Below are 18,488 nucleotides of genomic sequence, written 5' to 3' on the forward strand. Positions count from 1 at the left end.
ATCATTATCTACTATTCTGCCAAAGGCCAACCAGCAGCAATACAGGGGAAGGCAGATACATGGCATCAGGGAAAGAGGGCACACGCAAAAGTGCCTAATTAAGCATGGGCAAATCAATAAGTATTTCTGTGCGACTTCCTCCCTCAACCCCTTAGCATCTGTCTGTGGTCCTGAGAAATGGTCATGGAAAAAGAAGCTATGCAGCATGAATTTCCATCTTCAGTAGTCAAAATATGAATGCCATTGCTTTACTTTTGATAAGTATTATTTCAATGTATGCTACACTGTAATACTGCAGCTGTAAGGTAAAATGTGCGAAATAGACTGGCTTAATCTGATTAGATGGCTTGTAATTAAGGGGGCCAGAGGGCCATAATATCAGTTCACATTATTGTTATGCTCAATTTGTAAAGCTTAACAGTATGAGATCTGCTGGGGCTCCCTGTGTCAGATTTTTATTCATCTGGTGGTGCAATTACGCAATGTCCCCTCTCTTTCCAATAATTATTTTGGCTGGGAAACAAATCAATGAACTGATGACCATAAATCCGCTTAATCTTTATCAAATGAGGCTTTGAGAGACATCAGAGGAAACACAGGTGGTTGGATAAAATAGTGGTGATATGTTAAAGGGTAAAAGTAGTAAAGGGAAAACCTTTCTAGTCCATGAACCTTGTTTCCACTTTCCTTCTCTGCCTTTCCCTTCTACCTCAGTGGTTTCCAACCTTTTTTGGTTATAGTACCACCAACTGAATATTGCTCTGCCCGGAGTACCCCTGAAGTACCCCTCATGTGCATCTTACCAGTGGTTGGGAAACACTGCTTTACAGTATACATTCCTCTGTTACTCAGTTCTAAACCACTCAGTGTAGCTCGCTACACAGCCTCTCACTCAGTCTCAGATCTCCAATGCAGACTTCCAATGTCCTGTTTATAAACTGTAAGAAAACAGCCTGATTGCAGTCTTACAACATCAAGGGCATCTGCTTACTGTGGTACTACATTGTCAACAAAAACCTGCCTGGTTTTGCACCTCTTTGGCTAGAACCAGAAACATCTAATGAAAGAGGCATTGAGAGAGAGAGGCCAGGTTTGAGATAATACTTTAGATTGAATTTATCCTCTACTGAGGATCTGCTGTACTTGATAATTCAATACCTTTACTGAGCTTTAATGTCATGTAATATACCAGCCATTACCCCGAGAGGTGATAAAGGTATAGCCTCTGTCAATTTATCACAATCAAGATAGTAAGTAAGAGAGTGAGAGTTCAAATAAGACAATAGTGACATTTTACCACATAAAAAAGCCATCGGCAAGGTTTGCTGTTGTAGCAAATATACACGATAGGCAAAGACTCACTGCACAGTGACTTGATATGGTATGTAAAAAAAAAATGTAATCATTCTATTTTGCCTACAGTAAGATATATATTCAAACAGGAGTGCAGGAAAGCTCAAGCTTCACTCTCTCTTAATCAATTCATGATGCTTATTTTTTGACTGAAAGAGGCATACTGTACTTTACAACATGATCTGGGTTTATAAATGGATCTGAACTAGCCTGGCATGTTATGACTCAAGTCACAATGCATTGACTCATATTTCCTATCCAACAAACAAACAGAGCAAGAGGATAATGTAAAATATATTTTTATCCCCAAAATCACTGAGAAATTTACCTCTGGTGCCCCGCAGTGGAAATGGATCATACCTCACATTCTCTGGAGCCTGAGATTGTGTATGTGTAGGGTCCAGTCCCATTAACCAGCACATCCATAGTTGCAGAGTTTGCAGGTTTGTAGTCCACATAATACTCTTGCAGAGGTGAGCTGAGAGTGCTTTCTGTTTCCCGCACATTCTTTCGCTGCTTTTTGACCATGGAGCGCTGCTGGAGCTGCTTAATGCTGTTGGGGTAGCGCTTCCAGGACACATAAATAACCAGGAGAATTATAGCCACCGACAGGAAAAGTGCCACACAGCCAGCAATAATCTTATGGAGAGACACATACTCAAAGTCTTGCTCTGGGGTGGTAGGGGAGACCCCTGAAGGAGACGGAATGGTCGTAGCACTGCGAGTCAACTCCTCTTCAACCCGAGACAACGTGGGAAGGGGCAGGAGCTCAGGCTGAGATGGGATGTTGAGGGAGGCTGTGGTTAAGACAAAAGGGGTGGTGGGAGTGACCTTACAGATACTAAATGTCTCTACTGCATCGATCACTTTCTCTCCTTGGGCCTCCTTAGGCCCAGCACAAATCATAGTGGTCTCCTTGTTCCCCTTGAAGTTCCTCAGCCAGGCCACTAAGGGGCAGATGGTAGGGCTACAGTACCACACATTACCAGCTAGGCTGATGGTGGTGAGGGAGATCCAGGCATCCACTGTCTCCTGGGACATGTTGCGAAGCTTATTGGAGTCCAAGTTCAGGGTCTGTAGGTTGGGGAGACATTGGTACGTACTGGCATCCACAACTTGCAGTTCATTTCCAGAAAGGTCCAGTTTTTGCAAGGACGTCCACGTCCAGGTTAGACCCTGGTTTATTGACTTAATTCGGTTCCATTGCAAATAGAGTGCCCGCAGGTTGGTGAGGCGGGGAAAGTGAGAGAAGTTGATCTTTGAGAATTGATTGTGTTCCAAATGAAGCTCGATCAACTTGAGCAGCCCAGCAAAAGCATTTCGAGTCAGGCTTCGCAATCGATTGTAGCCTAGATCGAGGAACTCCAAATTGCGCAAATCCTGAAAAACACGCATTGGGACAGTTTTCAGGGAGTTAGACCGCAAGTGGAGACTAAGCAACTTCCGCATGCCCTGAAATTGACTGGGCTGGAGGGCCTGCAGCTTGTTGTAAGAAAGGTCAAGATTGCGTAAGTTAGGGACAGTATGGAAAGTGTTGTTTTGTAGCTCTGTGATCTTGTTAGAGCTGAGAATCAACTCCTTGAGCCTCCGTACCCCATGGAAGGCTTGGCTGTCCACTGTGTTAATGTAGTTGTGGTCAAGATAAAGCCAAACAAGCTGACTGAGGCCTGAGAACTGACTAGCTCTGAGATTCACTAAACTGTTGTAGCGCAGAGAGAGGCCCTGGCATCCCACAGACACATTGTTTGGCACATCCCGGAAGGCATTGGACTCACAGTATACTATTTTCCCATCACATCTACAGCTTTGAGGACAGGCTCGCTCACTGATTGGAGACGCTAGCAGCCAGGCCTGCACCAACAATGGGATCATGAACCATCTACGTCGCATCAGGGATCCTGCAGACATGGGGAAAAAAGATAAGGACACTCAAAAAGTATATATGTTTATGTCAGTATCTGTTAAAATGATCATGCTGAGAATAAACATGTTGACACTATGAATGAAGTGGGAGGGAAAATGTGATCTAATTTTCCGCACTATTTTCTTAAACAAGCTTTATCAACTTGTTTTAGAGGACCAGCAGGCTATAGTCCTTCCCGCTTCTAGAACCGCTTACATTCAAACTAGCACTTGAGATGAGAATAAATCGCTTTCATCCTAGGGACTAGTGCCTATCCACGGTCAGAGGTTGAGAAACACTGTTCTGAATGAAAGCCCCGTACCTAGGGGTTGTTTAGGGGAATAGTGGAGAGTGGTACTGTGTGGTAAAACATCTAACTTACACTGAACTAAAATATAAACGCAACATGTACAGTGTTGGTCCATGTTTCATGAGCTGAAATAAAAAGATCCCAGAAATATTCCATACTCACAAAAAGCTTATTTCTCTCAAATCTTCTGAACAAATTTGTTAAAATCCCTGTCAGTGAGCATTTCTCCTTTGGCAAGATAATCCATCCATCTGACAGGTGTGGCATATCAAGAAGCTGATGAAACAGCATGATCATTAGGTGTGCACCTTGCGCTGGGGGCAATTAAAGTCCACTCTAAAATGTGCATTTTTGTAACACAACACAATGCCACAGATCTCTCAAGTTTTGAGGGAGTGTTCAATTGGCATGCTGACTGCAGGAATGTCCACCAGAGCTGTTGTCAGAGAATATAATGTTAACTTCTCTACCATAAGCTGCTTCCAACCTGCTTCAGAGAATTTTGTAGTACGTTCAACCGGCCTCACAACGTGTATGGTGTCAAGTGGGTGAGCGGTTTGCTGATGTCAACGTTGTGAACAGAGTGCCCCATGGTGACGGTGGGGTTATGGTATGGGCAGGCATAAACTAGGGACAGAGAACACAATTGCATTTATCGATGGCAATATGAATGCACAGAGATACCGTGACAAGATCCTGAGGCCCATTGTCGTGCCATTCATCCGCCACATTACCACATGTTTCGGCCCATGTCGTAAGGATCTGTACACAATTCCTGGAAGCTGAAAATGTCTCAATTCTTCCATGGCCTGCATACTTTACAGCCATGTCACCCATTGAGCAAGTTTAGGATGATCTGGATAGACAGGTACAACAGCATGCTCCAGTTCCCGCCAATATCCGACAACTTCACACAGCCATTCAATAGGAGTGAGACAACATTCCACATGCCACAATCAACAGCCTGATCAACTCTACGCGAGGATGTGAAGGATGTGTCGCGCTTCATGAGGCAAATGGTGGTCACGACAGATACTGACTGGTTTTCTGATCCACACCCCTACCTATTTAATAAGGTATCTGTGACCAACAGATGCATATCTGTATTTCCAGTCATGTGAAATTCATAGATTAGGGCCTAATGAATTTATTTAAATTGACCTATTTCCTTATATGAACTGTAACTCAGCAAAATCTTTGAAATTGCTGCATGTTGAGTTCATATTTTTGTTCAGTATAAATACAAAAGCTGCATGCTGCAATAGTTCAGCTGCTGGTGTGCTTTTATAGATTAATTAGCAATCACATCCATCAATGTTGTATTCCTGTGGGTGATATTGAGAGTAATGTGAGGTAATATTGAAGGTTAGTAGTTCAAGAGGTATAGCAGCTATAAAGGAATCATGCTCTTGATTTGTTTTACTATTAAAATGGCCAAGCAGTAATATTTGTAAATTAAAAGAGAATTGATGGGGATTTGTAATTTGGGAAAATCTATTAGTGACCCATGCATGTGAGCTCAAGCCACAAGAAGTCTATGTGGCATAAAAGCTGTTATAAAAGTGGTGAACTTCCGTCTCACATATCATAATACTTTCATTGCAGTAATTGGACATTTAGTGGAGTACTATATCATGGTGCAAGAGAGGTATCTGATAAATCTGCCAGCCCAGTTGTGGGACTGTGAACAATGTATGCATAAATGCAAATAAAAACTGAGACAGAAAAAGACTAAAGAGTCAGTGGTAGGCTAGGCTATGTTTCTGGTTGGCAATTCTACAGAAAAAGCCATAAGAATCAGCCCATGATTCTCTTGCCCTGTTCATTTCTCTGTCTCTATGTAACACATTGCCCTGGATTTTTATTTTAATACACAACGTTCCCTTTAGAGTCTAATTTGGTCATGAACTAACGTTTTCATAGAAATGTTCCTGTGATGTTTCCAAGAGACCATTCCCTTAATGTCAAATATAACTTACCCAGAACGTGGTTACCATGTTCTCAGAACATAAGATATTCATGTTCTAGACAAGTTTCATGGGAACGTTGCAAAAATGTGTCAAAAAAAGATCATTATACATCATGTCATGTTACCAAGCCCATCAAGGCCCTGATTGGTGAACCACTCATAGTTCTTTGTATCTTGGCAATGTTAGGGATACTCACACACAATGCTTTTAACATACAGTGTTTTCAATTGACATATTTGACACACATGATAACATTGTGCGTGTTCAATTCATCCCAAATTATTATTCAACATGTCCTCACCTGGAATTTGAACTCACAACCTCTCAGTTCACATTACTTCGATCTTCCTGAATCCTGCTATACCACCATGTCTGTGTAAGGTACTGTATAAATTACTCTGATTATTCTCACTTCAATGATTTTATTAACTTATTTCAGCTATTTAAGAGCTTTCAATATTGTTGTCTGATGTCGGTGGGGCATGTTAACCTGTTTTAATGACACTCATGAATCACTATGATCGATAAAATATTTTCTTGAGTGTACTTTTAACAGAGCTGAGATTTACTCAGCACATTCACCCTATTGCTTACACCTATCAAGTTGTTTCAGATATACACAAGTGCCTATGGGAGGAGGGGTTAGGGCAGCGGTTCCCAAACTAGGAGTCATGATCCCATGTGGGGTCACCTGATATTAAAATGGGATTGCGGGAGCATTTCCAAAATCCTGGTTAAAAATCTTTACTTAAAAAAAATAATATGGTCTTTGTCTCTCGAAATCATTGTAATGTGGTTAACCTTAAAAATCTAAATTAAAATGATTTAAATCTGGCTGCTGTTCCTTCACTCTGCGGTCCAACTCATCTCAAACCATCTCAATTAGGTTGAGGTCAGGTGATTGTGGCGGCCAGGGTGGCAGGTAGCCTAGTGTTTAGAGCGTTGTGCCAGTAACCGAAAGGTTTCTTGATCGAATCTCTGAGCTGACAAGGTAAAAATCTGTTGTTCTGCCCCTGAACAAGGCAGTTAACCCACTGTTCATAGGCTGTCATTGTAAATACCAATTTGTTCTTAACTGACAACCCTAGTAAGTTAGAATTCAACCAGAGAATGCCCTTAGATTGTGGGAAAAGGCTGCACTTCAATCATTTGGTGAATGACTAAGCTATGAAACCCTACACTATTACAGAGACTTTGATATTATCAGCTGCAATTGATATGATGAAAACAATGTATGGGGAGGTAGAGGCACAGGAACTCACATCAAAACCTTTGTCAGATAACCCTGTGAAACTAAGAATTGATGCTATAGCTAGTAATCAAAAGGCAACTGACTGAACGACTCAAAAACTCAATCTATCACGAGACTGCTGGCAGTCCTCTGCACTCTAGTTATGAATGTGTCTCCCTCTGCCATATGGACACATTGTATGTTACACCCACTTATCTATAATGGATACACCGAGAGAAACGGGTGGAAAAAGAGCTGAGTGCAAAACTCTGAGATATTCAGAACGTAACTGATTGTAAACTACATTGCACACGCCTGTTCTCAAAACTATGTGGAGATATGGGATCAGATGTTCTATTTTCACACAGAGAGGGGGAGTGTTGGAAATATTTTTCGAATTGAGAGAGGAGCTGATGTCATCCGCAATGGATGTTAAAAAAAAACAGTCTTTGTAGACTTTCTGTGTAATGAAAATAAATGTGTCTCCTTGCCTAGGTAACAGACATATTTGGGAAACTCAACAAACTGAACCCAAGCATGCAGGGGAAATACCAACAAATTCTACAGATGAGTGACCGAATCAGCTAAATCCACCTGACTGGAATCCTGGCTCAGTTGACATGCTGGTAAGTGAAATGGAACAGCTGATCGAGCTGTCATGTGACTGAATGCTGCAGACAACGCATTCACGGCTTTGGTTCCTGACTCAAAGAGAATACTGTGCCGTTTCCCTCCAAGCATTAAAACTTATGGAATGCTCATTCAGTGCTCTCGTCTGCATAAAAAAAATATATAGATCCAGGTTGAATGTCGACCACGCCTCCTGACTTTGAGAAGCTCCGACGCAACATGCATCAAGCACACCCATCTCATTAGTGGTGGTAAGATAAGATAAATATGTCAGACTAATTTGCAATTGATTGTCATAGCCCCACATTAAATGTATATGATGGTGAGTTCAGAATACAATCAGAAATACTGTTTTGCAATTGACTGCGATAGCCCCAATTAAAAAAGTAAACATTGTCTGTTAATAACATGGTTGGGGTCGCAAGAATTTTCAGATATCAAAATATCGTTTGCGAACACCTGCGTTAGGGTTTCCTCTGGACAGGGCCTAACTATACTAGCCCAATAAGCACATGCACTAGAGATATCCCTTATTGGGAGAGTGGTTAGGGAGCTCGTCATTGGTGCTGATAGCCTGGGTTTGAGATCCGGTAGGGGAATCCTCTTAATGTCACATTCTTAGCAATGTATATTAATGTCATTATTTGGCAACAGTTACAACACACTCATCTGATCTATTTCAAATGAGTGTCTCGTTGAAAGATTGGAATATGTAGGATTACCCCTTGAGCACGAATTATGACCACATTTCCACTACCTTTCATGAATTATCAATATTTATTAATTCTATATAGCTGAGCATCTCTCCATTGTCTTCTTGACATCCACACCACATACCATCTATATCATGCATTTACAAGTTCAAGAATGGATGTTCATCCCAAGTGATTCTGTCGTAATGTCTGTTTTTACACATTAAAACTTGGAGCTGCAATTCTGTGTTGTATATTGTTTTGGTATAACTGGCATCATCATTGCTTAAATGGCAAATGTGAGAAAGTACAGACTTCTGTAAATATACACATTTCTGATATTCTGAGAATATGGCAACCATGTTCTGGGCATGTTTCTATCAGAAGCAACACTACCACTTGGGCCATGTTTTGGCAACAAATTAGGAATGTTACAGATAGAAATGCACAGTAGCGGTACGTGAGTAAACTCACCAGGGAAGCCAGAAAAAAAGGCATATTACAACCTTTGTGTTGCGATAATTGCACTGTTTGCTCTATAACCTGTTAGTTCATATGCCTTGACACTGTGGTATACTGTATAGGCCTAAGGCCAAGACAATAAGAAGACACAGAGGCTGTCCGGTGAAGTGCATAAAACATATTGCATTGAACAAACAGTTACAGGTCAAGCAAGGTAATGTTTCCAACATTTTCAGACAACTAAACAACTATTTATTTAGAACCACGGAGAGTTACCGCAAGTTGCAAAGAAAACAGGAGCTGCCTCCACTATTTCAGCACCATTTCAACATCATCTAATCACCTATGCTTAGTCTAAAACAGCGACAACTAAAGGGAACACTTAAACAACACAATGTAACTCCAAGTCAATCACACTTCTGTGAAATCAAACTGTCCACTTAGGAAGCAACACTGATTGACAATAAATGTCACATGTTGTTGTGCAAATGGAATAGACAACAGGTGGCAATTAGCAAGGCAATTAGCCATAGGCAATTAGCAAGACACCCCCAATAAAGGAGTGGTTCTGCAGGTGGTGACTACAGACCACTTCTCAGTTCCTATGCTTCCTGGCTGATGTTATGGTCACTTTTGAATGCTGGCGGTGCTTTCACTCTAGTGGTAGCTTGAGACGGAGTCTACAACCCACACAAGTGGCCAGGTAGTGCAGCTCATCCAGGATGGCCCATCAATGCGAGCTGTGGCAAGAAGGTTTGCTGTGTCTGTCAGCGTAGTGTCCAGAGCATGGAGGCGCTACCAGGAGACAGGCCAGTACATCAGGAGACATGGAGGAGGCCGTAGGAGGGCAACAACCCAGCAGCAGGACCGCTACCTCCGCCTTTGTGCAAGGAGGAGCAGGAGGAGCACTGCCAGAGCCCTGCAAAATGACCTCCAGCAGGCCACAAATGTGCATGTGTCTGCTCAAACGGTCAGAAACAGACTACATGAGGGTGGTATGAGGGCCCGACGTCCACAGGTGGGGGTTGTGCTTACAGCCCAACACCGTGCAGAACGTTTGGCATTTGCCAGAGAACACCAAGATTGGCAAATTCGCCACTGGCGCCCTGTGCTCTTCACAGATGAAAGCAGGTTCACACTGCGCACATGTGACAGACGTGACAGAGTCTGGAGATGCTGTGGAGAACATTCTGCTGCCTGCAACATCCTCCAGTATGAACGGTTTGGCGGTGGGTCAGTCATGGTGTGGGGTGGCATTTCTTTGGGGGGCCGCACAGCCCTCCATGTGCTCGCCAGAGGTAGCCTGACTGCCATTAGGTACCGAGATGAGATCCTCAGACCCCTTGTGAGATCATATGCTGGTGCGGTTGGCCCTGGGTTCCTCCTAATGCAAGACAATGCTAGACTGGTGGCTGGAGTCTGTCAGCAGTTCCTGCAGTTCCTGCAAGAGGAAGGCATTGATGCTATGGACTGGCCCACCCGTTCCCCAGACCTGAATCCAATTGAGCATATCTGGGACATCATGTCTCGCTCCATCCACCAACAGACTGTCCAGGAGTTGGCGGATGCTTTAGTCCAGGTCTGGGAGTAGATCCCTCAGGAGACCATCCGCCACCTCATCAGGAGCATGCCCAGGCGTTGTAGGGAGGTCATACAGGCACGTGGAGGCCACACACACTACTGAGCCTCATTTTGACTTATTTTAAGGACATTACATCAAAGTTGGATCAGCCTGTAGTGTGGTTTTCCACTTTAATTTTGAGTGTGACTCCACATCCAGACCTCCATGGGTTGATCAATTTGATTTCCATTGATAATTTTTGTGTGATTTTGTTGTCAGCACATTCAACTATGTAAAGAAAAAAGTATTTAATAAGAATATTTCATTCATTCAGATCTAGGATGTGTTATTTTAGTGTTCCCTTTATTTTTTTGAGCAGTGTATGATGTTGGCTGTCCATGGGACTGATTTCTGTGTGTGTGTGCCTGCATGCGCGTGTGTGTAGAAAAAACATGTTGACTCACCCTACTTGTAGAGAAACGCCGATGCCATCCTCTTCTTTCATTTTGTCTAAATGGTTTTATATTTTGTATTATTATTATTATTATTTTTCGGGCCTTTCGAAGTAAAAAAAAAGTACCTTGTTTGAACATTCTACACACATTTACATACTGTACATATTTTTTTTATTTTTTTTTTACAGTAGTTACATAGCAAGAATAAAGTAATTCGATTTTTTTTATATACATTACATCTGGATAGATAGTACTTATACAATATACATCATGTTTTCAGCCATAACTATTATACAACATGAACTTTTAAACCCACCCCTCACCTACTCTCAGTCCATCCCACATATCTCCATAAACCACCTGTTTATGATTTCCATGTGCCATATGTTCTGTGATGTTTCACATAAATTCTGAACTGGTCTAGTTGCATAGTATCAACAAATTCTAGGTTAAAGATATCTTTTGACTAAAAGTACAGTTTTTTTGTTGATTGATTGACTATGGCTCACAACAGTGCTATTTGTAGGGTTCATTGTAGATACATTTGGTGATTTTTTTCAGCCATTCCTGAACCTGTGACCGGAAACAAGCTATAGTACATGATTTTAGTTTTTTGTTGTCCTAGGCTACCTGGCTAAAATGCTTGCTTGCTAGCCTAACTTCCTTTCATGGGCAATGATACCCCAGGCCATCTAATTAACATTAACATACTACATCTAGCTACATGTCGAATTTATAGTTGGATCAGAATCGTCGTTATAATAATTGCTCAGACTAAATCCCTATCTCCATCCATGGCTGACTTAGGAAAGGGACAATTTTAGCTAGCTAGCTAGCCACTGGAGGACAACAACGCCACGAGATGCAACAATTCAAATTTTTGTTCTGTCAATGACGTTTGGCTTTTGATGTGATTGGTCTGAAGCCAAATACAAACTGTCTTTCCTCGACATTTGTTTTGGTGCACCAGTACCATTCACAGCTGAGCTCACCCAGTTTATCTCAACACTGATTGGCTATTATTATTTTAATTTTTTATCAAGAGAGGCCAAATGGTCGCTGGCTTCCCTTGCAGTCAATGCTACTCGTGGCAATAATGGCATTCTCTTTTTGACCAGACAGCATCAGATAGATACGCTACACATACTGAGACAGAGGGGGGCTGTTTAATTTAAGTTAATACTTTGTAGCGCCACCTTTTGCTGCGATTACAGCTGTAAGTCGCTTGGGGTATGTCTCTATCAGTTTTGCACATCGAGAGACTGACATTTTTTCCCATTCCTCCTTGCAAAACAGCTCGAGCTCAGTGAGGTTGGATGGAGAGCATTTGTGAACAGCAGTTTTCAGTTCTTTCCACAGATTCTCGATTGGATTCAGGTCTGGACTTTGACTTGGCCATTCTAACACCTGGATATGTTTATTTTTGAACCATTCCATTGTAGATTTTGCTTTATGTTTTGGATCATTGTCTTGTTGGAAGACAAATCTCCGTACCAGTCTCAGGTCTTTTGCAGACTCCATCAGGTTTTCTTCCAGAATGGTCCTGTATTTGGCTCCATCCATCTTCCCATCAATTTTAACCATCTTCCCTGTCCCTGCTGAAGAAAAGCAGGCCCAAACCATGATGCTGCCACCACCATGTTTGACAGTGGGGATAGTGTGTTCAGGGTGATGAGCTGTGTTGCTTTTACGCCAAACATAACGTTTTGCATTGTTGCCAAAAAGTTCAATTTTGGTTTCATCTGACCAGAGCACCTTCTTCCACATGTTTGGTGTGTCTCCCAGGTGGCTTGTGGCAAACTTTAAACAACACTTTTTATGGATATCTTTAAGAAATGGCTTTCTTCTTGCCACTCTTCCATAAAGGCCAGATTTGTGCAATATACAACTGATTGTTGTCCTATGGACAGAGTCTCCCACCTCAGCTGTAGATCTCTGCAGTTCATCCAGAGTGATCATGGGCCTCTTGGCTGCATCTCTGATCTGTCTTCTCCTTGTATGAGCTGAAAGTTTAGAGGGACGGCCAGGTCTTGGTAGATTTGCAGTGGTCTGATACTCCTTCCATTTCAATATTATCGCTTGCACAGTGCTCCTTGGGATGTTTAAAGCTTGGGAAATCTTTTTGTATCCAAATCCGGCTTTAAACTTCTTCACAACAGTATCTCGGACCTGCCTGGTGTGTTCCTTGTTCTTCATGATGCTCTCTGCGCTTTTAACAGACCTCTGAGACTATCACAGTGCAGGTGCATTTATACGGAGACTTGATTACACACAGGTGGATTGTATTTATCATCATTAGTCATTTAGGTCAACATTGGATCATTCAGAGATCCTCACTGAACTTCTGGAGAGAGTTTGCTGCACTGAAAGTAAAGGGGCTGAATAATTTTGCACGCTCAATTTTTCAGTTTTTGATTTGTTAAAAAAGTTTGAAATATCCAATAAAAGTCGATCCACTTCATGATTGTGTCCCACTTCTTGTTGATTCTTCACAAAAAAATACAGTTTTATATCTTTATGTTTGAAGCCTGAAATGTGGCAAAAGGTCGCAAAGTTCAAGGGGGCCGAATACTTTCGCAAGGCACTGTAAGTGTGTTGTAATTGTTGCCAAATAATGACATTATTAACATATATTACTAAGAATCTGAGTGTAGGGTGACTCCCCTAGCAGGTCTTGAACCCAGGCCACCAGCACCAATGACAAACACCCTAACAACTGTCTCAATAAGGGATATCTCTAGGGTATGTGCTTATTGGACCAGTATAGTTAGACCCTAACCAGAATAAACCCTAACCCCTACTCCCTAAGCAGTGTAGATGTGAAACAACTTGATATGTGTAAATAATAGAATTAAGAAAATCTCAGCTCTGTTAAAAGTAAATCTCAGCTCTGTTAAAAGTACACTCAAGAATACTTGTATTGATCATAGTGATTGAGGAGTGTCATTAAAACAGCTTAATATTCCCCACCAACAATAGATAACAATACAGAAATTGTTGAAATAAGTCAATCAAATCAATGATGAGAGAATATAGTCAAATTAACTGATAAATGACATAGACATAGTAGCATAGCAGGAAGATCTAAATGCTGTAAACCAAGAAATTGTGAGTTCAAATCCCAGGTTGTAGAATAATATTTGCTCTATAAATGATAATGCACAATGTAATTGTGTGTCAAATATCTAAGTTGAAAACACTATGTTAAAAGCACTGTGTGTGAGTATCCCTAACCTTGCCAACAGACAAAAAGAGCTATGAATGGATCAGTGATTCACCAATCATGGCCTTGGCAACAGTAACAATGCATGATATGTATGGGGGGGGAGGTCATTTATTTGGGACCATTAGGCTACTTCCTATCAACTGATGCAAAGTTCCAATGAAACGTGTTGAGAACATTTAAATTGTACATTCTGAGAACATGACAACCATGTTTGGTGGGACATTGATAGACTATTCTCGCAACCCTCAGAAACCTGGACACATGAATGTTCTTCCAACTTCCCAAGAAACGTGTCTAGAAAATGTATATATTATATTCTGGGAACATGGCAACCATGTTCTGTGTATGTTTGGTTGGTGAAATGTTCTAAATTTAATAGCAAAACATGCAACAACAAAAAAATGTCAGGTTTTTGCTAACATAGATAGAATGTTCCTCTAACAGAAACACTGGACACTCATACATTAAGGGAACCAACAAAAACAATCTCAGAAGGTTTTTGCTAACATAGATAGAATGTTCCCCTAACTAACAGGAAAACTGGACACTCATACATTAGGGGAACATTATGGGTAACATTACAAAAACGATATATCTTCCTAGATTTGTTAGCTGGGGCATTATGCTCAGGAGAACAGTATCAAAACATCATCCAATGAAGGCAGACACTGATAAAACCAAAAACATAGCAAACCTGTTGATCAAAGTGAAAACGATTTATCTAGGCTATTATATATAAAAGCTGTATTATGTGTAGTGACCATAGTCTGTCCTCGCTCTGGTTACCATCTCGAGACAAGGAATAAAGTTATCAAAGCTATAACTTAATAGCAAGACATTTGAGATAAAAGATCGTTTCTAACCTGCTGTCTGCCTGGTAGGCTAATTTCATAAAGGCTGCTACCCTAGCCTACCCCTGAGGCACATTCGTATTGGCATGCGGCAGATTGATAATGGTGTTCCGTTCAATGTGTGAGGGTCTGCATGGCATTATGCCTCTAGGGATTTTCTCTATTTTGTGAAGAAATTATAGGCCTATCAATATATTCCAGTAGCATAGGAAATACATAACATATGGGTTTTGACACAATCATGTAATCAATGACGTGATTCCTTCGTTTCTGAGCTGTTGTCTTGCCTAACATGAGCACAATGTATATGGACAAATGGAACACATTCTTTCATATTGTCTTCAACATACCCATGTCTGCGTGCTGTCGGCTTCTGTCCACAGGTTAGAGCCTTCTGATGCTTGACTCCAAAGCCCGCATGTCACGCGCAGTCCTCATTTGGTTGGACAAATAACCAACACCGCTCAACTAACCAGTGCAGCCAATTTGCTCCACAGCCAAAGTCACTGCACTGTGCACACCTGCCGCTGTGATCAAAAGTCTTGTAAGTATGGAGTAGCCTTATTTAGCGCTCGGATCCTTATATCAGTTGCATACCACGACTCCAATTACATAAGCAAAGCAAAGCGTTGTACTCTAACAGATGATGATGTAAAAAGCCCATAAACAGCATTCCACCAATGGAAAAATACACTTTGAAAATAAGTTTAGGCCTATGTGTGGGTTAACTCAAGAAACGCCAAATTAATAGCCTATCAAGTAACAAAATACGCGGATATTCCCGAGCAGCAAGCGTGTAATCCAGTCAGCAAGCGCCAGTTAAAGCCTATGTTGGTGGGATTTAGCCAAGCAGATCACTGGCAAAGGTTTTCGCTCCATAGTCTAGTCGCAACTGGTCCTGATGAGAGAAATACATACAATTATACAGTTCTGTCGAATGCCAGTGCGCTCAGCCTCGCCAGACAAGGCTATTAAGGATGCCCTCTCCTGGCCATAACGCGTGCCAGCAGTTGCCATCAAATGGATGGATGAATATACACAAAATGAATAGACCATTTTTTATGTCTGAACAATGAACTGTAAGGCTACTACACAATAACATAACGTTGCTGATTATTTATTGATTTCAACAAGCATATAAGGTTGCAGGCCTAAACTTAAAGCCAAGGCTAAAAGCATGAAAAACAGCTCCAGACCATTACTCCTCCTCCACCAAGGTTTACAGTTGGCACAATGCATTGGGGCAGGTAGCTTTCTCCTGGCAGCCACCAAACCCAGATTCGTCTGTCAGACTGCCAGATGGTGAAGCGTGATTGATCACTCCAGAAACCACGTTTCCACTGCTTCTGAGTCCAACGTCGGAGGGAGCGTTACACTACTCCAGCCGACGCTTGTCGTTGCGCATGGTGATCTTAGGCTTGTGTGCAGCTGCTCGGCCATGGAAACTCATTTCATGAAGCTCCCAATGAACAGTTGTTGTGCTGACATTGCTTTCAGAGGCAGTTTGGAACACGGTAGTGAGTGTTGCAACTGAGATGATTTTTACATGCTTCAGTACTCAGCAGTCCTGTTCTGTGAGCTTGTATGGCCTACCACTTTGTGACTGAGCCATTGTTGCTCCTAGATGTTTCCACTTCACAATAACAGCACTTACAGTTGACCGGGGCAGTTCTAGCTGAGATTGCATGGCTGTGTGATCGATTTCATACACCTGTCAGTCAGCAAGTGTGGCTGAAATAGCCAAATCTACCAATTTGAAGGGGGTCCACATACTTTTGGCCACTACTCAGCCATTGTTGCACTTTGCACTTACTCACTTAAATGTGTCATGAATAAACAAACGCTGCCTCTCATGACCTCTTAATGGGACTTTGACTCAAGCTCACAGTCATTTCTGGTGTGGGCCTTTTAGTGACCACACTAACTACAAAAATGGACACTTTAGCTCACATCACTAATACACTGCAGTTGGCATGTGATCTCACAACAAAACAGGTGACACCAATCAAGCCATTAGGCAGGCAGCACAGCCCAAGGGATAACATTGTGATGCCATCATGCGTTTTATGAATGACCAAAGATAGTTGTTACATTGGAGGATTAACCAGGAATGGAGTTCCATCACAATGCAATGTCCAAAATCCACATTTTACACCTGCATATAACCACATAAAAATTTAAGGGACAAATAACCAACACATTTTAGTTCACTTAGTTGATTTTGGTAATCAGGGTGTTAAAAAGTCTAATTCAGCTCATGTATTCACATCTTATTCTGGGAATGGAGCCCAGAGCAAATGGAATATTTATACCCTGACAATTGGAAATTAAAACACTGCAAGTAGTCATGCTACCAGTGCGAGTTGGCGCTAAGAATAGAGCAAGCATAAAATCCTTCAAATAGCCACTGACGTGAAAACATGCCTGGAAGGAACAATATCAAGACCTATTGTAGGAGTAAATGTGAATAAACATATTCAGACTTCAACAGAATAAACAGAAGAATAGAGAAGAAAATGTAGTATGATGGTCCTCCTACAAAACATTTTCAAACATCTTTAACAGTGAATTCATGAGAGAAACTGGCCTGCCCAGGACTGCCTGTCATGCACTGTCCCTGGCCTGCCCAGGACTGCCTGTCATGCACTGTCCCTGGCCTGCCCAGGACTGCCTGTCATGCACTGTCCCTGGCCTGCCCAGGACTGCCTGTCATGCACTGTCCCTGGCCTGCCCAGGACTGCCTGTCATGCACTGTCCCTGGCCTGCCCAGGACTGCCTGTCATGCACTGTCCCTGGCCTGCCCAGGACTGCCTGTCATGCACTGTCCCTGGCCTGCCCAGGACTGCCTGTCATGCACTGTCCCTGGCCTGCCCAGGACTGCCTGTCATGCACTGTCCCTGGCCTGCCCAGGACTGCCTGTCATGCACTGTCCCTGGCCTGCCCAGGACTGCCTGTCATGCACTGTCCCTGGCCTGCCCAGGACTGCCTGTCATGCACTGTCCCTGGCCTGCCCAGGACTGCCTGTCATGCACTGTCCCTGGCCTGCCCAGGACTGCCTGTCATGCACTGTCCCTGGCCTGCCCAGGACTGCCTGTCATGCACTGTCCCTGGCCTGCCCAGGACTGCCTGTCATGCACTGTCCCTGGCCTGCCCAGGACTGCCTGTCATGCACTGTCCCTGGCCTGCCCAGGACTGCCTGTCATGCACTGTCCCTGGCCTGTGCATGTTTGAATATTGCTGTTGCAATTCAACTGAACAACTTAACTGTCCTTGAGAAAGAATGTCATTTTTATTTCCTTTCCCCATCTCGGTAAGATTTCTGTCAGCAATTTAGAGCACTGCACTTTATTTGTAAAATATTTGTAATCTCAAAAAACAAATTGCCTGGAATTTTTATTTAGGAGATTCAGATATTTTCCAACCTAATCTTTACCAGCAAAGTATTACAGTAAGCTGCTGTTGTGTATGTATTATCCCATGTCAAGCCACATACACTCAAAGTTTTAATTACCTCCCTAAAAAAATCTTACATGACCCATTTTCTACTCAAGGATATTTATGTGGGCATGTGATTTTGCTGTTAAGAGGATTCAAGGCATGCAGAATGATCAAAGTAATATTTTTGTAATATTAGTATTTCCCAAAACAAGTGTTATTTCTAAGTGTGCATGTTACCTCTTAGTTTATAAGCACTGGCAAGAATACATTTCTAAATCTGACAATTATAAGGAGACAAACTTTTTGGGGCATCCATTTGTGTGCATCAGTATTAAATGTTTTCTTGAGAACTCCTGACTATTGTGGATGTGTTCCTCAGTCTCATACAGCAAATGAGTTAGCCTTA

The 18,488-nt window shown here is 42.2% G+C and overlaps 1 protein-coding gene across 1 annotated transcript in view; it reads right to left on the minus strand.

Annotated features, from left to right (window-relative positions):
* LOC109873593 (leucine-rich repeat transmembrane neuronal protein 4) overlaps positions 1–15,538 on the minus strand; it is a 67,308-nt gene extending 51,770 nt beyond the window's left edge. Inside the window, exons 1-2 of the mRNA XM_020465239.2 lie at positions 14,995–15,538; positions 1,682–3,251 (exon numbers count right to left, since the gene is read on the minus strand). Of these exons, the coding sequence (XP_020320828.2) occupies positions 1,708–3,251; positions 14,995–14,998 (1,548 nt within the window). The 5' untranslated portion in view covers positions 14,999–15,538 and the 3' untranslated portion in view covers positions 1,682–1,707. The remainder of the gene's footprint in view (positions 1–1,681; positions 3,252–14,994) is intronic.
* Positions 15,539–18,488: the final 2,950 nt, after the last annotated feature.

This window comes from Oncorhynchus kisutch, linkage group LG3 (genome assembly GCF_002021735.2).
Source record: "Oncorhynchus kisutch isolate 150728-3 linkage group LG3, Okis_V2, whole genome shotgun sequence".
Taxonomy (NCBI): Eukaryota; Metazoa; Chordata; class Actinopteri; order Salmoniformes; family Salmonidae; genus Oncorhynchus; species Oncorhynchus kisutch.